General features: G+C 45.4%; 1 protein-coding gene across 3 annotated transcripts in view; it reads left to right on the forward strand.

Annotated features, from left to right (window-relative positions):
* The window catches only part of LOC144693912 (uncharacterized), a 333,595-nt gene that overhangs the window by 284,732 nt on the left and 21,768 nt on the right, over positions 1-27,095 (forward strand). For 2 of the 3 annotated variants that reach the window (XM_078564124.1, XM_078564126.1), the window contains 11 exons: positions 2,074-2,208; positions 2,894-3,028; positions 3,546-3,671; positions 6,042-6,173; positions 7,493-7,621; positions 10,391-10,522; positions 12,592-12,720; positions 24,745-24,873; positions 25,562-25,690; positions 26,398-26,526; positions 26,632-26,760. In XM_078564124.1, coding sequence (XP_078420250.1) covers positions 2,074-2,208; positions 2,894-3,028; positions 3,546-3,671; positions 6,042-6,173; positions 7,493-7,621; positions 10,391-10,522; positions 12,592-12,720; positions 24,745-24,873; positions 25,562-25,690; positions 26,398-26,526; positions 26,632-26,760 — 1,434 coding nt within the window. The remainder of the gene's footprint in view (positions 1-2,073; positions 2,209-2,893; positions 3,029-3,545; positions 3,672-6,041; positions 6,174-7,492; positions 7,622-10,390; positions 10,523-12,591; positions 12,721-24,744; positions 24,874-25,561; positions 25,691-26,397; positions 26,527-26,631; positions 26,761-27,095) is intronic. The other variant, XM_078564125.1, reaches the window with a different exon arrangement.

Genomic DNA, 27,095 nt, shown 5'->3' on the forward strand with positions numbered 1-27,095 from the left:
GGGGTAAAGATGGAGGAGAAAGTTCGTGGTCTGAAGTTATTGAACTCAATTAGGCACTTTACCACACCTCTTCTTCCGATTAGACACTTTACAGCCTTCTGGACTTAACACTGAGTTCAATAACTTCAGACCATGAATTCCCCCCCATTTTTACCCCTTTTTAATCCAATTTCTTTTTAGTTTTTTTTATTTTACTTTTAGTTTTCATTATTTATTTATTGATTTATTTTTATTTATTTATTTTTTAATCCTTTTTCCCCAACCGTCCACCCCAGTCATCCCCACAGGGCCATCATCACTGGTTTCTATGTTGTGCTTTCACAGAGCACTGACCCATGTTCTGCTATTAATACATTCTATGTTTACCTTTATGCCACTAACAGCACCTCTTTGGTCTTTACCACTACCATTAACACTTCCTTTTGTCTTTGTCATCTTTGTCAGTCTCTCCTTAGCTCCCACCTATCCCTGACCTTCTATCTTACTCCACCCCCTCTTAATCAGTATAAAATCCATCACATTTCTACTTCTCTTTAGCTCTGAAGAAGAGTCATACGGACTTGAAACGTTAACTCTGTTTCTCTCTCCACAGATGCTGCCAGACCTGCTGGGTTTTTCCAGCATTTTTTGTTTTTATTATGGGAAACTCTGTGTTTTGGCTTTATTCTATGGGTGATACTTTTACCCATAGAATTTACAGTAGATGAAAATCTTGTCGTTGAGAGGTGGCCAGGTTATCCAGTGGTGAGCCTGACCACAACTCCTGCCACATATGTTGCATTGACCTTTCATGATGTCAATGCCTTAGATTGTCAAAATAGGGCAACAGTCCTCATATCCACACAGAGCTATGACCTCCACTTCATTGACTCTCCAATGGAGGTTCATCAAAGACTCCATTTTCTGCCTCTGCCATGTGGCTATTGCCCTTAAGTGTGGCCCATGCGTTCCGGTGTTTGTACTTTTTGTAAAGCTACTAGCATTATGATTTATATTCCCCGAATGTCAACATGACTAAAAAGTTATAGCCAACCTTGGGAAATGCCAACAGACTGGCTCAGTCCGATATTAATGAGCTCTTAGCATGATGCTCAATGATCTCACTAATTTAACTCTGGCCACATTTGCTGCCACTGCAACTGCAGGGAGCGCACTCACTGCACATGCAGTCACAGTGCCTGTGATACCACTGCCAGTGACGCTGCAGGTAACTGCCTGCATCAAAGAACACTATTTTGGCTGCCTGCTGATCGCTGTCCCACTCCCAATCCTTTGCTCCCCCACTTGCCACCTCGCTCGCCACCCCATTCATCCCCCACTCACTGCTCCTCTTGTCGACCCTCTCGCCGCCACGCTCCCAACCCTTGAGTCCTGGCCACCTTGCTTGCCCCTGAGCAGGACAGTGAGGTGAGCAGGGAGTGAAGCAGCAGGTGGGGCAGTGAGTGGGGGAGCAGCGAGCGAGGCAGCGAGGGGGGGCAGCGAGCAGGAGGCAGCGACAATGGGCATACGACAATGACGTCAGCAGCACCAACTTCCTGTTCCAGTGCAGTGTCAGCCAATACAATGTTTAAACCAACTTTATCAAAAAATACACCCTTAGAAGAAAACAGCCCTGACTGTATCTCTGAATCCCATTTGTCTTCATCATCATCCCAGGTTTCCCGTATGTAATTTAAATTATCTATGATTACAGCTTGCTTACTTCTGCAAACCTTTTGAAATGTCTCCAGATCCCCCTCTCTCTCTCTCAGTGTTTGATCACTGTTTTGATTGTCTATGATGTATCTCCAATATTGTTACGGAATCCTCATTCTTTTTCTCTTCAATTCGGGAGGCTTTGCCAGAAAGTGACTTTGAATCATTTCCCATTGTTCTAATGCTACAGTTGTGTCCTTATTTAATGCCTCATCTCATCCCTTCCTGCTTTCTCCCTGAGTCGAGAATGTTATAAAGGACATACCAATGGGTGGGTGGATAGGATACCTGTCTCCTCGGGTTTATTCATCAATTTGTTTTTTTCCACAAAATCGATTCTAGATTCAAGAAATAATACACATCTCTACTCTTTTCCAGCTTGTCCTAAGTGGGCATTCGGACCTGGATGTTCCAAAGAATGTCAGTGTGTGCAGGCACATGCAGCGGGCTGTGACCCCAAGAATGGCACATGTATTTGTAAACCAGGTTTCCACGGCCTCAGATGCGCAAAAGGTACATGCGTATGTTGCTGAGCAGCTATCACATGAAACAAAGTATTGAGGATTCGTACTTTCAGCGGTGACATATTGCACTGTACCTGCGAATTGCCACTCCTCTCCTCTTCAGCATAGCTTTCATTCATCTCCCAACAGAGACAAGGAAGCAGGTTGTTTGCATACCATCTGACACAGGGATAGTGCATAGCATGGAGAGGATGCATTGAATGAATCTCATTCATTTTGCTGGCATGATAACATTTGCATCAAACAAGCATCATTTTGTTTAGTACGAACTATCTTGATTTGTGTCCTGATTTGTCATTTTATTAACTCTAGGTAGATATTAATGTTCATTTTCCCTATTATAAAACTGTCACCAAAGAAAATTGATGGATACCATGAAGTGCTATTTCAAGTTGGAGAAGTGGTATTTTTGAGGCAGCTCAATGACACTTTGCTTTGGTTTACTGAGGCCTGAGCCTGCGTTCTGATATAGGGGGCAAGTATATTCCTAGTGTCAAGATAGTGGCCAAAGGAACAAAAAAACTATTTATTATAAATAAATGGAAAGTATAATCCTTGTTGTGCATTTGCTCCAAATATTCTGTGCTGGAACTAACTATTCAGCTGAAAAGATTAAAGGCGAGAAAACAATTTTCCGTTTTCCTTAAAATAACTATTATTTCTGTTTCCTACAGAATGCAAAGTTGGCTCCTATGGTGTTGGCTGTAAATTCCATTGTGACTGTCCCATTGGTGTGCCATGTGATCACGAGACTGGCGAGTGTAAACACCAGTGCCCACCAGGGTTCCACGGAGAGCAATGTCACTTGAGTAAGTGTTTGAGTCAGAGGGTCAGAATGCAGTATGACTAAGACAGCAGTCAGGCATGGGTTTTAGAAAGGCAGCGAGAAAGGATACAGTGATACAAACAGGAAAGAAATACTGAACAAAAACAGCAAAAACTTATATTTATGTAGCGCCTTTAACATAATGAAGCGTCCCAAGGTGCTACACAGAAGCATTACAAAACAACGTATGACACTGAGCCACTTAAGGAGACATTAGGTAAGATGACCCAAAGCTTGGTGAAAGAGGTGTGTTTTAACCAGGGGAAGGCGGCATAGGAGCAATAATAGCGGCGCTTAACTTTTAACCATAAACATTTCTACCTTGTGTAGAAATGATATTTCACACTGTTTTATACGCACACACCCAGCTCTTCTTTTACTCATCTCCACTTCACAGGAGATGAACCGGGAAAGTTTTTGCTACTCAGATTATTTTGAACGTGATTGAATTTGTTACTCCTGCAATCCACACTCTTGCTAACTCCTCTTGTTATTAAAAGCTTGTAACTCCAGGAGATTTGGGATTAACTGCAGACAGAACTGTGACTGTGGAGGGGCACCTTGCGACTCACGGACTGGCCAGTGTATCTGCCCTGCTGGAAAAATGGGATTGTCGTGTGAAATGGGTAAGGCAGCTCCAAAGTTATCAGCATGATTTATCAACTTTGTTACTATAAAAAGTTGCATAAAATCATCTGAGATGTCAATAAGTAGCGATGTGTTAAATCTGAAAGGTAAATCTTATATGAATGTGGCTGAGCACATGATAAAATCCTCATTGAAGTAAGTACAGTCGCCTGGAATTTCCACAGGCAGATCGTGGAATACCCTGAGGACTGATGTTATTAGTTAAAAAGGCTTCCATTTTCACCATCTCGCCTGGAATTTCGCTAGAGTAACAGCTTGGTGGGAATGTGAGCGATGAGGTGGGTGTTAAGATGCTTCAAGGTGATTTAGACAGGTTGAGTGAGTGGGCAAATACATGGCAGATGCAGTGTCACGTAGATAAGTGTGAAGTTATCCACTTTGCTAGGGAAAACAGAAAGGCAGAGTATTATTTAAATGGTGATAGATTGGGAAATGTTGATGTACAAAGTTGTACACCAGTCACTGAAAGCAAGCATGCAGATGCAGCAAGCAGTTAGGAAGGCAAATGGTATGTTAGCCTTCATTGCAAGAGGGCATGAGTACAGGATGTCTTACTGCAGCTGTACAGGGACTTGGTGAGACCACACCCGGAGTATTGTGTACAGTTTTGGTCTCCTTACCTAAGAAAGGATATACTTGCCATAGAGGGTGTACAGCAAAGGTTCACCAGACTGATTCCTGGAATGGCAGGATTGTCGTATGAGGAGAGATTGGGTCGACTATGCCTGTATTCACTGGAGTTTAGAAGAATGAGAGGAGATCTCACTGAAACATATAAAATTCTAACAGGGATGGTCAGAATGGATGCAGAGATGATATTTCCTCTGGCTGAGTGCATCTAGAAAGGGGGCCACAATCTCAGGATACGGGGTAGACCATTTAAGACTGAGATGAGGAGAAACCTCTTCACTCAGAATCTATGGAATTCTCTACCACAGAAGGTTGTGGAGGCCAAGTCACTTAATATACTTAAGAAGGAAATAGATAGATTTCTGGACTCTACAGGCATCAAGGGATATGAGGAGAGCGCAGGAGTACGGCATTGTGATAGAGAATAAGCCATGATCATATTGAATGACAGTGCAGGCTCAAAGGGCCGAATGACCTACTCCTGCTCCTATTTTCTATGCTTCAATGAGACTGGGATACCAACAGACAAAAAGCCAGGGCCAGCATTTTGTACAGCCTCAGATCAGCATGTTCAGCAAGGTTGGGCTGTTAACCTCACAAATGACACTGTTTCGAGAGCAAATAAAACTTTGCCTGATTAAGACCTAGGTAGTCAGACATCCAGATAGTGGCAGCCAGGAAAAGACCCTACATTTACCGAGCCTGTCCCACACAAATGTGATGCTTTCTGCATCACGATATATACATTCTCCACTCTACCTGAAACGATATGATCTCCTGGGACAGGTGAGAAATCAGATAAAACCCTGGGCCAATGTGGAGGGAACAAATATTGCTCCCTGATTCCCTTAGGTGGCCACTCTGGCACTGGTAATTCTGATGCATCAACTCCGATTCTGAAATCACATGAGTATCACATGTTGGGTCAACCAGGTAAGGTGTGAGCAGTTCTCAACACTCCTCCCCCAACCACCATCACCAAAAACAGATTCTCTGGTCATTTGTTTGTTTGCTTTTATTGTGCCTTTGCAGACTGCAACTTTGCAGTTGTATTTCCCTATGTAATACTCTCTGCACTTGAAAAATAAACCATCAGTTGTGAAGTGGCTTTGCATCCCCTCAGGATGAGGTGCTATACAAATGTAAGTATTTTCTTTCAGTGAATCCATGGGTCACTTGAACAGTAATCCTTGACATATTGGATGAAATGGAGTCTCCCTTTGGTCTGGGAGGGCTGCTTTTATTTCCTGTATTGAAATAAAACAGTGTGAAAATTTACCACGGCCACACTTCGGTCTAACTCTTACTGCAGCATCAGTGTGAAGCTTAGAATAACTCGGAAGCAGCTAATTAAGAAAACAGTGTATATGAAGCACATTGTGTGAAGCACATCCAAAGTGTGTCCAGATAAAGTATGTAGAAAGCATGACTAATATTCACCCAACAAATTACACATTCATTCAATAAATATATAAAGCTCATCTAAGGTAGAGTAAAGCTTTCAACTCGTGGCCCTGCAATCAATTGAAATGAAAGTCGGACAACTTCTATAATATGCGGCTAATACACAGTGCCTGGCAACTGGCGTGATTGTATAAAGTGCAAGAGCATTAGGTGCATCAACTGTTTGTTAATATAATGTGTATCTACACAATGTGCAATGTGAATGCCTAAACCAGTATGTGTAAAGCTCCTGATTTCACATTTTCTTCAAACAGATTGCCCGGCTGGTCGCTGGGGCATAAACTGCCAGTTCTCCTGTGGTGATTGTGAAAATGGAGGTGTTTGTAACAAGGAGCTGGGGACATGTGACTGTCCTGCAGGATTCACTGGAGCACTTTGTCAGGACGGTGGGTATCCGTTTTTAAACACACTGAAGCATGTCCGTATGGCGAATTGTTCAGATGAGGTGGTCTGATTTGGCACTGCTGGCATGATCAGCTTTTATTAATAATTGTTGTAATATTTAAAGACACTTTGTTCTTGTTTCTTTGATCCTGTTCTTCCCTTTCAGAAATTCTATATTCCTAGGTTGACTTTCGAGTTAAGCAGCTCCTTCCCCAGTCCTACTATACCAGTTATCTCCCTCTTCATTCCTGAATCAATGTCTCATGTAATCCAGTGGCCTTTGGGTGCCTGGTGTGAGCCTAGGCAGTGAGGTTTAACTTACTATTCCATCATGGAAGGCATCACAATTGAGCTAATGCTGGTTCTATCCTCACCCATCCACACACATGCCCTTTGCAGCATAAAACACTGAATAGCAATAAGGCAGGGGAGCATTAGTTGACTTTATTAACATCCTATATGGCTCAAGGAAGTTGAGGCCAATTATAGCGCCCCAACTGTTGGCCCTGCTGGGTTAACTCAGCACAAGCCAGACTCAACCTGATGGTCTTTATGGTTTATTATTGTACAGTCCCTGCATTGCTACAGCGATTACACTTCAATGATGCTTCTTTGGCTGTTGAGCACTTTGACACATCCAGTGGCCATGAAAAGCCCTATATAAATGTTGTTTTTTTCCCCCTTTTTGTCATCCAACTTTAGAGTGCATGTCATCCAAGGAGCTGTTTATATGGCTTCCTTGGCTCAGTGGTATTGTTCTTGCCTCTGAGTCAGAAGGTTGTGGGTTCAAGTCTGGAAACTTGAGTGCATAATTTAGGCTGATAGTCTAGTCCTGAGGGAGTGTTGGAGGTGCTGTCTTTTGGGTGAGATGTTAAACTGAGGGCCCTCTTAGGTGGGCATAAAAAGCCCCTGGGTGCTATTTGAAGAAGAACAGAGAAGTTTGCCCATTGTCCTGGCCAACACTTATTCCTTAATCGGCGTCACTAAAACAAATAATCAGGTTATTTATTTCATTGCTGTTTGTGGGACCTTGCAGTGTGCAAATTGGCTGCCTTGTTTGCTATGTTACAAGAGTGATTATATTGGTCATAAAGCACTTTGGGACATTGGAGAAAAAAAATAAAAGAATTGCAACTTTGAGTGTACTAGATTACCAGTTCTTCCATACTGGTTTTGTGTAGCAAATCTAGTAATCAGCAGATAATTTACAGTAAAAGGAAATGTCTGAATGTGCCACAGTCAACAACCCCTCGCAAAACCACCATCATTCAGTGATCCGGATTTTAATCTGTTCTTTCTCCTTCCCTTGCTTTGCTCCCAGCTTGCTCCCTGGGTTATTATGGGCCATCTTGTCAATATTCCTGCCGCTGTGAAAATGATACACAGTGTAACGCTGTAACTGGAGACTGTGTCTGTGGCCCTGGCTGGATGGGGCATGACTGCAAAGCACGTAAGTTACAACACTAAAGAACTATACGTCTCACCTGTTCTGCATTCGAGCAGTTACCATAAAATATGCATACAATTCTTAACTTCATATGTGTATTCATGGGGATGAAATGCAAATTCGGCAAGGGGGCAAAATGTGCAGCAGTTGACCATTGGCATTTTGTACACCCATTGAAGCCGATGGAGAGGAAAGTTTGGTGGGATGCACAGAATGGGCCCCTCTGTCCATGTTGTATCCCAGCTCAAGTTGCATTTTACTTGTACGAGTTCAAGACTCGGACGAGTTAATGATACACAGTGAAATTTATAGTTAGGATTTTATGTTAGTAAGTCAGATATCACTGATGTCCATTCTATGTAAAGAATATAAAATAATATAAATAATATAAACAACCTTCTGTAATATAAATTCACATAATATGAATAGATTATTTTTAAGTTTGTACTTTATGAAAAAGTAAAATCCTCTTAAGTGTTTTGACTCGCTGTTGGTGCGATGACTATGGGTGTTGTTGTGGAATTTGTATGTCGCTGAGATTTTGAGGTGGACAACTCTGGAAGAACCTTTGCTGTTCAATGAGGCAGCATGAATTTGAACCCTGTTCTCAGTTGCAGTTAACCTACAGAAAGTTTCAGACGGCCTTGTCCCAGTTGTCTGTATTAACACAGGATAGATCCGTTGTGTCTGTGCGCCTGTGTGTGCGCGCATGTTCAGGGCAGGTAACACTGGAGGTAACTAATCTGGTGGGGGAAAAGCAAGATGCGAGAGGACTAAGAACAATATTCTAACAACGGATAAAGGTCTGGTTTCCTGTCAGTCAACTTTGGTTGCGACATTCTAGCTTCACAGATTTATCCGATTGTCCTTTGATCCAAATACTGATATTTACCTGGTGGTATGATCATTTTTAATACTATTCACTGTGGTCTCAGTAACCCTATCATTTACTTTGATCTAATTCAGCATTTTATTGGCTATGTTACTTGTTTCTCTGCATTGGTTGGACATGTAGAGTATTGAGTTTACTAAGACGCCAAGGTCGCAATCAATTTTATCCTTAGTTATTTCAATAACATTCATATTGCCTATGTTCCTTCCTATATGCAATATTTTACACATCTATGCATAGGATTATAACCTTAAAGTCACTCCAGCGCATCTATTATTATACTACCTGTTATTCCCTGATATATCCTCCTGTGGATGACATGACAATTATTATACCAAGAATTCTCCTGTATTGTCAGTGTTGCTTTTAACAGCCAGTGGTTCAGTTTTGAATTGGGCTGGTCAGTCAACCTCTATCGTTATGTGCTTTCCGTAAACCACTCAGGCTGAATTAGTGCATCCTTGTGGCATTACCTGGTTCATTTGTTCAGCTGTATTTCCAATACTCACTCTCAATAATATGCCATTGGTGTTCTGGTATGAATGTACGTTTTTTTAATCAATATTTTCGATAACTCTACATTTTCATCACAAGTTGAAATCTGAAAGGAACTTTCTATTCCGGTGCTGGGAGGTGACACTGAGATATCCAAGCATCGCTCTCCCCAGTTTGTTCTAATTGTAGGCCTGGTGGAGCCTGCTTTTTGAATATTGATGCTTTGCACATACTGACACTTGCAGTGACTGCATTCAAGAGCTGGAGAACATGGCATTATGACGGAAGTGATTGTCATTTATTTTTCTGGTCATTTGAGACCTTAAAAATTTCTGCCTTTCTCAGACATTCTGCATGCAAATTGTTTTGGATGACATTTCATTTTTCTTGCTCATCAGGGAGAGTGTTGTTGGCAGTGGAACACCTAGTTTTAGGATTGGGCACTTTCAGGTCAGGTATCTTGTAATTGGATCCAGAGCAAAATGGTGTAAGGCCTCAGAAGAGCATTCCATCGTGGATTTTACACCTTCAGACATCAGTCATTTTTACTGCCTTGCCAAGTGTGACTGCCATTGTCAATAATGAACCATGTGTAGGTTTACTTTCGCTGTGGGTCCATGTTCACTAGAAACTGAGATAATAAAGCCCCCAGTGATTTCATATGGGACCCTGGCATCTTTCAGAGAGTATTAACTTGTTATATCAATTGAATCTGGATTAAAACCCTTAGAGCTAAAAGCACGATGAGCAGCCCAATCCTGCAAACATTGAGAGTACAGTCAACTCCAGTCATTCGTGACTCCCCACCATCGCAAATTTGTTTACCCACGCAAATGTGCATGTACACCAAATCATGGTTCGCAGCCCCAAAACTTCACATATCCGCGATTTAGAATGTTAAACTCTGACCTTTCCCATGTAGAAAGCGTGCACAAGTGCCTTCTCTCTGCATGCGCAAGTTCACTGCAATTTCACCCTTCACGAGATTTCTCAGGAACGGAACCCCCACGAACGACGGGAGTTGGCTGTAATTCCAAGTCTACCCCCATTCCTCTTGAGCCGAACAGTGTCTGAATACATGATATTCCACAACTTGCACCTTTCAAAACCATGAAAACAGATAATGCTAACTGGAGATTGCAGGAAGAAACAGTGATGCCCACACAACAAAATGAAGACAGCTTTAGAGTCTTCAGACGGATCACATTGATAGATAAGGTTTAACTCTTCCAGCCCATGATGCCCTCCGCCTGGTTTGAATGATGTAATCCAATTCCGTCTGCACTGTGAGCTCCTCACCGTCAGTGTAGCAGCTGTCAGGTCCTGACTCGTGCACATCAGCCTTTCATGACAGATTTAACACACTTGTCTATTTTCCCCCGCAGCTTGTGACGTGGGCCGATGGGGCATAGGCTGCAAGAATGTCTGTGACTGCAACAGTGCTGATGGGAGCTGTGATCCTGTGACTGGCCACTGTCTGTGTGAGGCAGGATACACAGGGGATCATTGTGAACAGAGTAAGGTTCAGATCTTTGTATGGACTTCACAGTCTCTATTGTGTCTATGAAGCTACAGATCAGAGAAGGGTACGGACCCAGAGAATTGTAATAGGTGGGAAAGGAATACAGTAATCAGGAAGTTCTAATATGTTTAAAAACTACATGATTATAAAATTAATGCAGCGTATTGAATTACTAATATTAATAATTTAATTTCAGATCCCTTTTTTTCCAGCATTGTAATGTCACGGTATGCTGAGATATTTGAACAATGTAGAGTAGAAACAAAGAAGGTGCTAATGCTGCTCATGTGTTCAGAAGATCCTTTCACTGTTCTCAGTTTTACTCCTTTCCTACCCCTCCCCCCTTATGTCCCTCCTTGTTGGGGGACAGTTCTAAAGGCATAGATACTTCCTCCAACCCCAGCTCCCCTTATCCCTGAGCCTTACTTTGTCCTTTCTTCGTTAGTACCTTGACCCTGCAACTGACCCCAGCCATACCCTGCCCATTCTTCATATGTGAGTTGATGTAGCTCTGATTTCCTCTTTGATGAATAGCCAAGGATATCACAACAGAGGCTGATCTTTACTCAGCTGACATCTGCACAAGGACACTTTCAGGAAGAGTTACTGGACAGTGATCCGAAGCATCTATAACCATCCTGATTCCTGCTAAGGTTTTGGGAAGATAGTACAATGATTGAAGCCAGTTGTTTTCCCAGAGGAGGGGAGAATAAATCAGAGAACGAGCCAAACCCAGCCTCCTCTCATCAACCTTGTGATGGATGGTTGTATGCTCCTCCAAACTCCTTCCTTAGCAGCTGGATGTATCTACCCCACTCAGTCTGTAGTGATTCAAGAAGACAGCTCACCACCATCTTCTCAAGGGCAATTAGGGATGGGTAATAAATGCTGGCCTTGCCAGCAATGCTGACATCCCAAGAAGAAATGTAAAAAATTGTTTGTCTTCCTGCATGTGGTTGGAGAGAATGTAAATAGGGGCAAAACATCCTCTTAAAGGAGTTAAGCATAAAGTCAGCAGAGAAAGGTTTCTTAAAATCATTGACACTTGCGTGGTGCTTACAGGCATTGGATCTCCAATCCAGCTTTCCCAGTGAGGACTGGCACAGGTAAGGAGAGCAGATAGGTGAGACTGGGGAGATGGTGGTGTAGTGATGATGTCAGTGGACTAGTCATCAAGCGACCCAGGTTAATGCTCTGGTGACATGGGTTCAAATCCTACCACAGCAGCTGGTGTGATGGGATTATTCAGTTAATAAATCTGGAATATGAAGCTAGTCTCAGTAACGGTAACAATGAAACTATCATCAATTTTTTTTCGTAAAAACCCATCTGGATCATTATGTCCTTTTGGGAAGGAAATCTGGAATCCCTACCTTGTCTGGCCCACATGTGACTCCAGACCCACAGCAATGTGGTTGACTCTGAAATGACCTAGCAAGGTCAGTTCAAAGGTAATTAGGGATGAGCAACAAATGCTGGCCTTGCCAGTGACGCCCACAACCCATGAAGAATAAAGGAAATAATTTATTAGAATTAGTTTTGCTCTGTATTATTAATATGTCAATGTTCAGAAATGATCATTTTTCAGATATTTCAAGTCACAGTAGTGGTTAGTGCTGATAATGAAATGAATTGTGGGTTCTGAGATTTTCTGTTGTGATTAGATGAAAGGCCTGGTCAGCTGCTTCAAACGTTTCCCCCTCCAATTCACCCACTCTGTTGTGAAGTTGCACTGAATATGTCAGCTCACACTTCTCCATGTGTTTCACGATACAGTCCTGATGCTCAAATGTAATGCGGACTTGTTGAAATTATCGGTGCAAGGTGACAATAGCTACTGATCACAGCGAGCGCAACTTTTAAACAGTAGCTGACTTCTGATGCAGTAGGTTGATCACAATCTCCTTTGCTTCCGTCAGAAGGACTAAAATATTAGGCGCAGTGACGTGAGTTCAATCAGCCTTCTTGCGATATGTTTCTGGAGAGAGCCCACGGCGAGGTGAGGTGGTCTGCGCAGCAATGGAATAGACCCTGACACTGGCTTTTCATCTCTCTTATGTACAGAGTGCCCTGGCGGAAGCTATGGTTCAAGGTGTAAATTCACATGTCAGTGTGACAACGGAGCAGCTTGTGACCATGTGAGTGGCGCATGCACCTGTGCAGCAGGATGGACCGGAACTTTCTGTGAAAGACGTAAGCTGTTTCTTTTCATTCTCCATTCACGCCTCTCTGTCGTCGACCCCTTACAAACTGCGAATGTCACCAGCTAATGTGGGAAAAAAAACCAATCTTAAAATGATTGGTAAAAGAACCTTATTGAAACAGTTAAGATTCTGAGGGCGGGGGCTTGACAGGGTGGTTGCTGAGGGGATGTTCCCTCTTGTGGGGGTGTCTAGAACAAGGGGTCACAGTTTCAAAATAAGGGGTCTCCCATTTAGGACAGTGATGAGGTGGAATCTCTTCTCTCAGAGGGTTGTTAGCCTTTGCTTCCTGTGGAAAAGAATTCCAATGGAGGCAGGGTTATTGAATATATTCAAGACTGAGTTAGGCAGATTTTTAATTGACAAGGGAGTCAAGGATTATGGGAGGCAGACAGGAACGTGGAGTTAAGGCCACAATCAGATCAGGCAGGATCTTATTGAATGGCAGAGCAGGCTCAAGGGGGCCGAGTGGCCTACTCCTGATCCTACTTCTTTTGTTCTTATGTAACCAAAGGCGATATAAGAAAAAAAACATTGCGCAGCAAGTGGCTAGGATCCGGAATGCACTGCCGGAGAGTGTGGTGGAGGCACATTCACTTGTGCCCGTGAAAAGGGAATATCTAAACACGTGAACGGAACAAGTTCACTGGGGAAACAGAGAAAGTGCAGGGACCAGCAAAATTGCTCTTGCAAAGAATCAGTACGGGCTCCTGGGCCAAATGGCCTCCTTCTGTGCTCTAACCATTCCATGATTCTGTGATTTATTGTTCACTCTTCTCTATTAATAAGATATAGGCCTGAATCTTGTGTTCCAAGTTTGGGCTCGCGCCCGACCCGAACGCACATTAAAATTGCGCAAAAAGACGTCGGGCGAGCGTCCCGACATCATCGCGCACACGTGGAATATTCAGGTCAGCGGGTGCAGGTGGGAGCCGGAGAGTGCCTGCCGACAATTAAAGGGCCAATTAAAGTCATTTAATGCGATTTTACGTTGCTCGTGCGATTGGTTTTTTTTTAGCTCGTCGCACAGCCAATACGGACGGGCAGAATTCATGTTTTTATCATTTCCTTATCCACGGGCGGGGTAAAAGGCCCACGGAGCAGCAGCACTTTCTCTGTCATTGTCAGTCCTTTGCCGTGTGAGTACAGAGCTGTCCCAGAGCTTCTCAGCAACTCGTTTGATTGTCAAGCCTGCCTTTCAGCTTCTCAGGTCCTCATCTTCCCTGGAAGGTTCCTCTGAGTATTGCAGCACAGAGTTCCTTCATTTTCAAGGCACTGCTCCTCTGCATCCCACCTCATGGGGATAGTGTATTCTGCCGGTTGAGCCTCCTCTGGAGAGGAAGAGAGAGGCAGGAGGGAGAGGAGGCCAGGTGGGTGTGGACAGACTTTTAAGAGGAGAGGCGCGAGCTCAGTTGGTGCAGGGCCACAGGGAGGTCAAGGCGGGAGGACATGCCCAAGACGCCACTGCCCAGTGTCTAGTGTTCAGGCAGCGCTCCAACTACCTCCAGATGTCCAAGGTCCAGTGCCTCAGGAGGCTCCACCTCTCCAGGGACACAGTGACAGTGATATGTCACATGATAGGTCCGGAAATCGCCTCCAACTGCGCGGGCGGACACCCCGTGCCGGTGGCTTTGAAGGTCACAGTGGCCCTCAACTTCTATGCCTCTGGTTCTTTTCAGTGCTCAGTGGGGGATCTGTGCGGCGTTTCTCAGTCAGCTGCAGACAGTTGTGTCAAGCTCGTGACTGATGCTGTCTTTAGACACGTCTGGACTTTCAACCATTTCCGGACAGACGAGGTGAGCCAGCGGAGAGAGCACAAGGCTTCGCTGTGATGGCTGGGTTCCCCCGTGTCCAGGATGTAATAGATTACACTCACGTGGCCATCAAGGCACCAGCAGGTGAGCCGGGACCTTTCGTAAACAGGAAGGGGTTTCACTCAATGAATGTTCAGATTGTCTGTGACCACAGGACACAGATTCTCCAAGTTTGTGCCCATTACCCTGGGAGCTCACACGATGCTTACATCTTGTGGCACTCACAGGTACCAAGGCTGTTCCTAGCTCCTGCACGAGTGGATGGATGGCTCCTGGGTGACAAGGGCTATAAGTGGCTGATGATCCCACTCCGTCACCCAAGAACTGAGGCTGAGGAGAGATACAGGAGTCATGCCTCCACAAGGGCGGTGGTGGAGGGGACCATTGAGCTGCTGAAGATGTGCTTCGGATGCCTGAACCAGTCAAGGGGAGCATTGCAGCATCCTCCAGAGTGTCTCTCCCTCATAGTCGCCGCATGCTACCCCCTGCACAACCTGGCTCTAGCAAGGGGAGACCCACTGGAGGCCGAGGAAAGCGAGGCAGCTCCACAGGCCAGGGAGGATGACTCAATTGATGGCTCAGAGGAAGAGCCTGGGGAGGCGCAGGTGAAGATCTCGAGGCAGTGGACAGGAACCCTCATGGAGGCAGAGACACCAGGGATGCTTTGAAGCAGCAAATCTTCTGCTAGGCATCCAAAGCACTGATGCCTCATAAAGCCAATGGCCCTGTCTCCTTTGCTAATAAGCAATAAATGAGAACACAAACATTACGCCAGCACCACACAATGCCATATTTTTACAAGCCTGTGCTGCATCTGGCACCTATTCATAACCATCAGGCCAACTCAACCCATTTAAGTCAAATAAATGTTTATGGTTACTTAACATGAACAAAGTGTCCATCCCTAACACAAGAGTCAAACCAATTAACAGGAAAAATGTCACCTGTGATACACCCCTGCTGTGCTCAAGGTACCTTCAGCTTACGTCTGTGGGTGCTGCATCTTGGTGCCCCCCAGCTGTCGCTGACAGTGGTGTTGGAGGCAGCCTGCTGACTCTGTCCTGGTGGCCCTGAAAACCTTGGCAGTGGTCCTCTGGCCGCCGGAGCCGCCTAGGGGGGTGCATCCAGCCCCATAGCTGGGCACTCCTCAGTCATCGCGGCATCATCAGATGCAGCGGTCACTGGCAGAGGGGTGGAGAGCTGCTGCCCTTGTCCAGAGCACCCTGAGAGAAGCCCATAGAGGCGACAGGCCGCTTGTCTGCCAGCGTGAGGTGCGTTTGCACTCCCTGCTCACCATTGACGGACGTGCACCCAGCAGAGAGACTGGGTGCCTCATCCACCTCTCACACTGACAGTGACCATTTGAGGTCAGTGCCTGTGTGAGGGCTTGCAGGTCCGAGTGCAACCCCAGGGACCCCTGTGTCTGCTCCTGAAGCTGCCTCTCCATGAGAAGCGCCACTCCCTCAATGGAGGAGGCTGTGTGCTCGGTGTTCAGGGTTAATGCAGGATTCATGCTCCGCAGGGACTTCTCTATGACACGCAGACCCTCATGGATCTCCGCCAGTTCTCCCCGCTCATCCCGCTGGACATCCAGCATCTGCCACGGACGCAGTATGGTCCTGGTCTCCAGCTGTTCCCACTGTCGGCTCCCTGGGACCTCTCTGCCTCTGCCAGCTCCTCATGTGAATGTGATGTTCCCTCATCACTGTTCCACCCACTTTAAAATGAAGTTCAGGACCTGGAACGTAAGGACCCTCACGGACAACCCAACAGCGACAGACCGGAACAGTGTACTGCTGTCATTGCCCGGGAGCTCAGACGTTTCGACATTAACGTCACCACCCAAAGTGAGACCCGGCGGGCAGGGGAAGGCCAGCTCAAGGAACAAGGTGACAGTTACATCTTCTTCTGGAAAGGTAAACCAGGAGAAGATCGCCACCTCCACGGGGTTGGCTTCACCATTAAAAACAAACTAGTTGACTGTCTCAAAGACACCCCTTGCGGGATAAACGAGCACCTCATGACCCTTCAGCTCACCCTAAGCTCAGAACTAATCCGCTACAGTCCTCAGCGCATACGCCCCAACACTGGATGCTACAGACCAATCCAAAGAGGAATTTTATTCCAGCCTCGAAGAATCCCAGGCCTAGCAGGTGATAAGCTGATCCTCCTTGGCGACTTCAACGCCAAAGTTGGGAAGGACACAGAGCTTTGGGGAGGTGTAATTGGCAGAGAGGGGGTAGGGAAATCCAACACCAATGGTGCCCTGCTCCTGACAAAATGCCTAAACGCGGCCTTGTCATAACCAACATCTTGTTCCCTCAGGGAGACAAGTACAAGGCCTCATAGCAACACGATCGCTCCAAGCACTGGCACGTCCTCAACTACGTCCTTTTCTGAGCGACGGACCACAAGGACGTGTGTATCACCCACGCTATGACATGTAGCCCCAAAGCAGCGACAACAACAGAAACAATACTGCAGGAAAATCAACACTGAGGCACTCGAGGACCCTGATAAGAGAGCCCTATTCAGCCAGCGCCTCACTGCCAGCCTGGTGACTCCCGCTTACCCAGAGACACAGTGTCCACAGTGCCTGGTCTGCCCTCAAGGTCTCCATAATCAGCAAGAGTGCGAAGAGATGCTTGGTTGCTCGACCTGGAAACACCAAGACTGGTTCGATGAGAACGACCAGGCGATCCAGGAGCTGATAAACTGCAAGGGCAAGGCATTCCTGAACCTGAAACAGCAACCCAACTCCAGAGCAAGTAAACAGCTCTACAGGCGGCTGAAGGCTGAGGTCCAGCAAAAAACCCACCACCTAAAGGACAGATGGTGGGTGGAGAAAGCGCTGGAGATCCAACAGTTAGCCAACAGTCGTGATGTGCGAGCGAGGTTTCTTTAGCGCAGTCAAGACCACCTATGGCCCAAGGCCCCACTCCACTGCTGGCCAAGAACGGAGAGGTGCTCATCAAGGACAGGGAGGCAGTCAGTGCCCACAGGAAGGAGCACTTTGAACATCTTCTTAACAGAGATTCTGCCTTCAGCACGAGTGTCGTTAACTCCATCCTGTAGCATCGCTGCCCGCAGCCATCTCAGCACAATCCCAACCCAGCACGAGGTAAAAAAGATCATTCAACAGCTAAAGAGCAACAAGGCATCAGAAATTGATGGAATCCCCGCTGAAGCACTATTGACGCGAATACATGGCCTCGTCTCCCTTATCTGGAAGGAGGAGAGCGTGTCAGGAGATCTCAGAGATGCCATAATCGTGACCATCTTTGAGAAAGGTGACAAGTCTGACTGTGGTAACTATAGAGGAATTTCCCTGCTGTCAGCCACAGGGAAAGTCATCGCAAGAATCCTCTTCAATCGTCTTCTCCCTGTAGCTGAAGAGCTCCTCCCAGAGTCGCAATGCAGATTCCGCCCACTAAGGGGCACAATGGACATGATCTTCACCACGTGGCAACTGCAAGAGAAATGCAGGAAACAGCAACTTGTACATGGCCGCCTTTGACCTCACAAAAGCCTTCGACACTGTCAACCGCAAAGGCTAATGGAGCATCCTCCTCCATTTCGGCTGCCCCCAAAAGTTTGTCACCATCCTCTGCCTGTTCCACGACGACGTGCAAGCCGTGATTCTGACCAATGGATACAGCGCAGATCCAATCCACGTTCCGACAAGGGTCAAGCACGGCTGTGTCATCGCACCGACTCTTCTCGATCTCCCTTGCCGCAATGCTCTATCTCACTCACAGCAAGCTCCCTGCTGGAGTGGAGCTAAACTACAGAACAAACAGGAACCTGTTCAGCCTCCGCCACCTGCAGGCCAGATCCAAGGCCGTCCCATCCTCTGTCATTGGACTACAGTGTGCAGATGATGCTTGCACCTGCGCACACTCGGAGTCCGAGCTCCAAGCCATCGTCAACATCTTCACCGAGAGCATGGGCCTTACAATAAACATCCGTAAGACAAAGGCCCTCTACCAGCCCGCCCACCCAGTTATCAAAATCCATGACGAGGCCTCGGACAACGTGGACCACTTTCCATAATTTGGCAGCCTACTGTCAACAAGGGCAGATGTTGTGGCCTCCAGCGTGCCGGCCTCCAGTGTGCCGGCCTCCAGTGTGCCGGCCTCCAGTGTGCCGGCCTCCAGTGTGCCGGCCTTCAGCGTGCCGGCCTCCAGTGTGCCGGCCTTCAGTGTGCCGGCACAGGCTTCAGTCGCCTGAGGAAGAGAATGTTTCAAGACCAGGACCTCAAACCCGGCACCAAGTCATGGTCAACAGAGCAATAATGATACTCACCTTCCTATACGGCTCAGAGACATGGACTCTGTACAGTAGGCACCTCAAAACTCCGGAGAAGTACCACCAGCGCTGCCTCTGCAAGCTCCTGCAAATCCATTGGCAGGATAGATGCGTCAGTGTCAGTGTTCTCACTCAGGCCGACATCCCCAACATTGAAGCATTGACCAGGCTCGATCAGCTCCGCTGGGCGGGCCACATTGTCCACATGTCTGACACACGACTCCCGAAACAAGCTCTCTGCTCGGAGCTTCGACACGGCGAGCGAGCCTCAGGAGGGCAGAGGAAATGCTTCAAGGACACCCTCAAAGCCTCCTTGAAAAAGTGCAACATCTCCACCGACATCTGGGAACCCCTGGCCCAAGACCGCCCTAAGCGGAGGGAAAGCATCCGGGAAGGAGCTGAACGCCTCGCGTGTCATCACCAAGGGTCAGCTTAAGCCGAGCGTTAACAGCGGAAGGAGCGTTTGGCAACCCAGGCACCCCATCATCTGCCCCACCTGTGACAGAGGCTGTAGGTCACGCATTAGACTCTTCAGTCACCTGAGAACTCATTTTTAGTGTGGAAGCAAGTCAGCCTCGACCCCGAGGGACTGCCGGGGAAGAGAAGAAATGGGTGGCTTCAAGGAGGATCTGGAAAGCAGGAGGGAGCTTGAAGTAGGAGGTTCATGTGGAGGAATTCCAGAGCATGGCGTCTTGCTGGCTGAAGGTGTGGCCACTAGTATTGGGACAAAAGAAGGGGTTGCACAAGCGTCCAGAGTTGGAGGAACAGCGATTGGGAGTCTAGGTATAAGGCTGGTTTGTAAGGCAAGGTGTGGTTAGAAGGCAGTCATAGAGACGAGAAGCAATGTTATAGACACAAGGAGGGATGAGGCCATGTAGGAAATGAAAGAGTGTGAAAGTTTTCATAAGAGATGATTGCTTAGCCGTCTATAACCATGTCTGGCCGAACTCCATCAGGCATTATCAGCCTCACGTTTCTCTTCCATAAGCACGGATGATACCCAGTTCTACCTCTTTGCCACCTTTCTCGATCCCTCCACTATATCCTGTCTGACTATAATTTTCTTCCATTAAACAAGGAGAAAACTGAAACTGCCTCTTCAGCTTCTACCACACACTCTTTATACCTTTGCCACAGATTCCATCCTTCACCCTGACCGCTGTTTCAGTTTGAATTGAGTGCAAACTCGGTGCCCTATTGACCCTCAGCTGAGCTTCAGGCCTAATATTTGCCTACTTTCACCTCTCTCAGCCCTTCTGCTGCTTCTGTATTTTCCGACTGCTTGTCCGACATCTAGTCTTGGATGAGCCGGAATTTCCTCCAGTTAAACTTTGGGATGACCAATCTCATCGTCTTTGGTCCCTTTCACAAGTGATGTCCGCTTGGCAGCAGGCGTAATATGTTCAGATGTATTTCAGTACAACTTCTAACCTGACCACAATTTTGTTCCATTCTAACCTGTAAAGGACAATTACCTACAGCAACAGTGTGTTCAAAACTGCGGCACCTGTAAAAGCACTTTTATACAGATAGTCGGCCATCAGTAGGAGGCGGGGGTCTAGTGTTCCCCCTAGTGGTGGCAAATGCTAATAACATCCAGCTGAAGTCTAATGGCTCCTGGGACCCAACTTGTCAAGGAGCTTTGGAACATAAACATTTTGTTCTCTTCACAAAAATAAAATACTGCAGAGGCTGAAAATCTGAAATGAAAACAGAAAATGCTGGAAATACTCGACAGCATCCGTGTAGAGAGAAACAGGGTTAATGTTTCAGGTCAATGACCTTTCATCAAAACAGGAATATAACAGGTTTTATGCAAGTACAGAAAAAGGGAAAGAGGGAGAAGGGGAGCAAAAGACAAAAGGGAAGGATTGTGACGTGCTTGATCTTGGGAGTGCTTAAGGGATGGTGGTGCAAGGTGAAAGAGGATAGTAAAGTGGGTGGGGTGGTTGGGGAGGGGGTTTGTTTCATTACCAGTAATGACTAATTGGACCAAACAGTCGATTTCTGTTCTGTAATTTCTATGTAATTCAATTTAATTGCTCCCTGGGTGTCCAATGTGAAAAGAGATTGCCAATTTAGCACCAGTTACTTGCTAAGTATGAACAGCTCCGTTGCTCACTAGGAAGTAATCTGAAACTGGACAAAATCTTCTCACTTAGCACTGCTACAGCCAGGTAAAAAAAAAGTAGTTTATCGGGACATCCAGCTGCTTATCCAGCTACTATTAAAGACTGCAGGGTTATCTGGAGATTTGTGGGAAGGATCCCAATCCCTAATGATGAATCTATGTCTCCAGGTCCAGTAATAAACCATGGCGATTGGTCAATCTTCAAGTGTCCAGGAATACTCGGGACTTGTTTGATTCAGGAATCAGTTTTCAGTTTACTCTCTTTCAACTGTTGCAAAGGCAACAGCCTTTGATATTTCCCAGTCCCATGTATAATTAAGTTTAGGATTGCACATGCAAGTTCATATCCAGCTCTGCTGTGATCTTGAGCTTTGAATTTTTCGCTGTGGGCACTGATCTCTGTGCTCGACAGGAACCAAGATTGACGAGTAGAAGCCTGCGACATTATCACGTGAATGACACCTTCCTGAAATTGACTTCTGTGACCCGAATGTAAATATCCATGGGAATAGGCAGTGAACGCACATTCAGAAATGTAGAATACTCTGGCAATGAACAATATGGGAGGGACTTTTTTTTTAACAAAGGGTTAGCATTGTCATCTTAACTGCATGACAGGTGATGTACGTATAGGCCTGTCACTGTGCACGTGGTGTTAACAAAGCGAATGGTGATGAGTTGGTTCAAGTTACAGGGAGCTGCCACATTGTGAAATAGTCACAACATCTTCTGCTATTGAATTGGGTGACAGGTTTGCCTGTCACTCCAAATCACTGGCGACTTCCACCTTCTCCTTGTAGCTCAGCACGCTTGCCTTCAAATTGTCATTCCCATTTACAATGAGTACATTACCTAGACTAACACTGGTGCAGTACTGAGGAAGTGCTGCACGGTTGGAGGTGCTGTCTTTTGGTTGAGACGTTGAACTAAGGTCCAGCTTGCCCCTCCCAGGTGGACATAAAAGACCCCATTGCACTATTCGATGAACAGTATGGTGTGTGGCCAGTATTTATCTGTAACCAACACCACTAAAACAAATTATCTGCTGATTTGTCTCATTGCTGTTTGTGGAACCTTGCTGTGCACAATGTCACGACAGTGGATTAATACACTCTATTACTTGGGCATATTGAACTTTTTAAGGAAGACATGTGTTTTTGTTAAAAAGATATACAAGCAAAGACACAGCAAAAGATGGCTGAGAACGTAAAGTAACCTGGAAATTTCCTATGTGGATTATACTTGACTGACTAGTCCCAAGAGAACATGGAATGTTGCATCTAAAAAGGTGTCAAGGCCTGCTTCAGACAGAGACACTTGGAAGGAAGAGATGGTTGTGGAGACAATGGAGACTGCCACATCTCAGCAGACATCCAAAACCATCTTCTGTTGAGTTATATCTCACAATGTGGAAATGGTCTGATTTGAAAGATAATAGACTCTGGGAGAAAGACATGTTTGTTTTTTCCCGCTCCAGGAATGCACAGGGAAATGGGTTAAAAAGCTAGCTGCAATCCTGATCTGGGTGTGCTAGTGGTCTAGTGGTCTAGCGTGCTGAGACAGCAGAATATGATCAGTAGGCACCCTTGCAGCTTGCAGGCAAAGGCTCTTTTTCCTTCTCTGTTGCTGGAGGCAAGTCAGCAAAGCCACAATCAAAAAGGAAATAGAACAGCTTCTTCGGCCAACCTGCAGAACCAAGTATCTCCAAACCAACTGCTAAACTGCCAAATTCAGCTCTACTGGAATCACCCAACATAACAGCTGGAATGTATCGCCATCTATGCCTTACTGACAAGCCAAAGACTGATTCCTATATCTTTTTTAACTTTTATTTGGACTCAACTTCTCATTTCTGACCTGTGTGTATGTGTGTCACATTTTTATTATTTTTTCTCGGGTTTTAATAACTAATAAACTTACTCTTTCTTTGACTCAAGAAAACCTGGTTAATTTGCTTCTTTCTAAAACATAAATAAATTTGGACTGGGAAATGGTAGCCACAGGGGGAAGGAATCCCTTTAAATTAACCTTGTTGCGACCAACGAATGGGGTTGAATAAAGGAGGGGAGCCAGTTCATTCCTCCTCATCCGGGAGCATCACAAAATTGGGGTCCCATTCGGGAAGTTAAAAAATTGGGGGACCTCGCCAGGGGACCAATCGTAATCGCAACAACAACTTGGCTGCTGTGTTTCCTACATCACAATAGTGACTGGGTACTTAATTGGCTGTAAAGTGCTTTAGGACTTTGTGTGCTTGTGAAAGGCGCTGCATACATGCAAGTGTTTCCTTGTATAGTGAGTGTCAAACTCATCCCCTGCTGTACCATCAGTCGCACATGAACATCGGTCTCCTGCATTCTCTTCCTAAACCCCTTTATCATTGCCATATTTCTCTCTGTTTCAAAACTTACCTCTTTGACCACATCTCCAACCACCCACCCTAACTCTTCTCAACTCCTACTTTGGAAATACTTAAGCTATTTTGCTACGTTTTTCAGATGATACATGACATCATAGGGTTATTACCCCTCACATACTCTTAAGTTCTGATTGATAATAGGAAAACCACACTTGGCTATTAGAATGGAATTGTAGAATAGTTACAGCACATTAGGAGACAAGAGCAATTCAGCGAGTCCTACTTCCCTCCCTTTTCCCCGTTGCTCTGCAATTATTTTCCTTTCAGATAATTATCCAATTCCCTTTTGAAAGCCATGATTGAATGTGCCTCCACCATACTCTCAAGTAGTGCAGTCCAGATCGTAACCACTTACTGTGTTTAAAAAAAAAGTGTTTTCTTTCAAGTCGCCTTTGGTTCTTTTACTAATCACTTTAAATCGGTCCCTTCTCGTTCTCGACCCTCCCTCCAATGGAAACAGTTTCTCCCTAAATTACTTTGTCCAGACCCCTTATGATTCTGAACACCTCTATCAAATCTTCTCTCAAACTTCTCTTTAAGGTGAACAATTCCAGCTTTTCCAATCTATCCAGCAACTGAAGTTCCTCATCTCTGAAACCATTCTCATAACCGATCTCAAACCTTCACGTCTTTTCTAAAGTGTGGTGCCCAGAATTGGACATAATACACCAGTTAAGACTGAATCATTGTTTTATAAAGGTTCACCATAACCTCCTTGCTTTTGTACTCTATGCGTCTCAGAACTCAGGTGTCCATGTGATAATGTACAGGGAACATGACAGTCACTAAATTGTTCAGTTAACAGAAGTGAATATAGCAATTGTGGATAGAAAATGGTTTAGGATTTTTAATTTCTGCTGAACAGAAATATTTCTCCTTCATATTGAGAGTAGTATCCAGAACTGATGGGTTACTTTTGTACTAGAAGCAGTAGACAGCGCCCTCTGGTGGTCACTGAGAATGATGAGTATAAAGTCTATAATACATTAATAGTAACAGCAATTCAGTTCCTCTGAATGGCAGGCAACATATAGATGGCAGAATCAATCTGGATCTGTTAACCTAACACTTAATGGCCATGTAGATTTAGTATTTCCAGTGAATTCATTAACTGCACACGTTCACTCAACCTAGCGGTAATAACTAATGTAAGCTGGTTTTCCCTGGGATTTGTGAAGAAAACATGACCTAATGGCACATGTTATAACTGACTAAAGGACTCTGTTTAATGCTTCTTATTATTTCCTATTGATTTCCATGGTGGCGGGACCTGCAGATGATTTTGTAACTGTCTTTTATGCTAAAGGGTTAATGACCTCACCATGGGTATTTTCTCATTCCCAGCATGTCCTGATGGATTTCATGGCTTTGACTGCCAGCAGATGTGCAACTGCAGAAATGGTGCCAGATGTGATCATGTGACTGGAGCGTGCCACTGTCCTCCAGGCTGGCTGGGACCCCAGTGCAACCAGCGTAAGTTGACTCTTGAAGGGAGGGGTTGCACAGTGAGAGAAAAATTTGGAAATGGCTCATTTTCGAGTTTGAAAAGAGAACTGGAGCTGTCAATATGACTGAGGTGGAGGTTGTCAATTCAGGAACCACCGAAATGTCTGAAATTTTGTAGCAAGAGTTGTTTGTTTTTTGGACACCGCTGTCACTATGCTGAAGTAACTTTGGTGTGTGTGTCTGCGTGTGTGTGTATGTGTGCGTCTGCGTACGTGTGTGTGTGTCAGTCACATGTGGCTGCCAGATGAAACACTGTCCCACAGAAGAGGAACAGTATCATTGTTGGCACTGAATGCCACTGTTTAGCTGGGGACAATACTGCTGATGTTTGGGAAATTTCTCTATTGGGGTACAAACATTGCAGATGGGACTAATATCATTCTCACTGGAGAGAAGGAGTTGTCATCTGCTTGAATTAACAGATTGTTGTAATGTTACAATGGTTCTTACAGGGAACTCCAGTGACCGGTGAGCTCTGTGTATAAGGATGTCCACATTGTAAAGATTAAGGAGCGGGACATGATGACTGTGAAATGTTAGGCTCAAATTATAAATTTTGTGAGAGAATTGTGTATATATTTCTGTGCAGTTTGTTTGTTGCTTGATGCGGAATTGAATGAGTGCTGCTCTCAACTCTGGATTTCTGTTTTCCCAGCATGTCAGGGACAGAGGTATGGTCAGGGATGCAGCCAGATGTGTAACTGCTCCAATAATGCAGCATGTGACCACATGACTGGCCAGTGCCTGTGCGCTCCCGGATGGACAGGAACTGCATGTCACCAACGTAAGTAACTGTTAGCAGGGTTTGGGGGGGGGGGCGTTGGGATCTTGCTTTGTTACGGTGTCTGAACATTAGCCCGAGTGTAGCTATTGAAGGAACTGAGTGGCTCTGTCGGATTATTAATTCCAGGCTGCAGATACGCTTTCCTAGAATGTGTTACTGCTCTGTAGTTGTTCTCACCAACCAACGCCCCCCACCTCCCATGTAAATCGAACATAAAATCAGTGGTTAGTGATTGACTTACATGCATTGGAGGGAAGGGGAATGTGAGAGAATTTTAATTTGTTTTTCAACGGACTTCAAATAAAAAAGCGATGAAGGCCCAATAAGTGCCAGGAGTCCTGCGAATGCCAACTTCAAAACTGTTAAAATTCAAAATATTTCTTAATTCAAAAGAGTCACCTCTTGACTGCAACAATTTCTCTTCTCCACATCACTGCCCTTTGTGGATTCTGAGTTAAAAACTATCAAGTCAGTGGCAATTCATGGTGAATTATTGGCAGTTTTAATGTTCGAATTTGTGTCCATTAGGAAGAAGATTGAGATTGCCTGAGACTCAGTTAGTCTCATGAAAACCGGTTGCCTGAAGAAGCTTTTTTTCCCCTAGAGCCATAGTCACTTACCCATCAAGTCCACGCCAGTCAGCAGGTTGCACGCTGTCCTAATTTCCCACTTTACCACATTTTTGATCCTGTTTTGTTTCCGCATAGGATGCCCTGCCGGGTCCTATGGACTGAACTGCTTACAGCCCTGTATCTGCAGGAACACAGCCCATTGTGACCATGTGAGTGGCTCATGCACTTGCCCCAAAGGGTGGACTGGTATAGCTTGCGAGCTTGGTAAGCGTGTGATCAGAAATTCTTTTAAAGAAGAAAAACCATGCAAGGATATTATTTACTATGAGGATCAGTGATTACCATCCCCGTGTGTGTGCCTCTGTTTAGAATGTGAAGACGGGCGGTATGGGGAGGGATGTCAGCAACACTGCAGCTGCAGTAATGGGGGAACCTGCGATCGACACACTGGGCAGTGCATTTGCAGACCTGGCTGGATCGGAGAAACATGTCAGACTGGTAAGTAAATGTTGGACTTTGTAGTGTTAGGTTTGAGGTTAAAAGAAAAGGTCACGTGTTTCAAGAGCTGTGGATATGTGGAGCAAATCCCCGTAAAAGCTGGTTTGTATGTATTTTATTTACTGGTTTGATTTTAAGTTTCTCTTAGCTGGTCAGCCTCTGGTTTGCTGCTTGTTCAGGATTCTGACAGGACCACTGAAGCACCACCAGTGGAATACAACAAGGCATCCTGCAATAAGATGGATTGTACTTTTGGATTAATATCGGAGGGTTTGTCTTTGATTCCTTTTGGGAACTGAGAAAAAATAATAGGTCTTCCCTATTGCCTCTGATTG

The sequence above is a fragment of the Cetorhinus maximus genome, chromosome 19, assembly GCF_964194155.1.
Source record: "Cetorhinus maximus chromosome 19, sCetMax3.hap1.1, whole genome shotgun sequence".
Classification (NCBI taxonomy): Eukaryota; Metazoa; Chordata; class Chondrichthyes; order Lamniformes; family Cetorhinidae; genus Cetorhinus; species Cetorhinus maximus.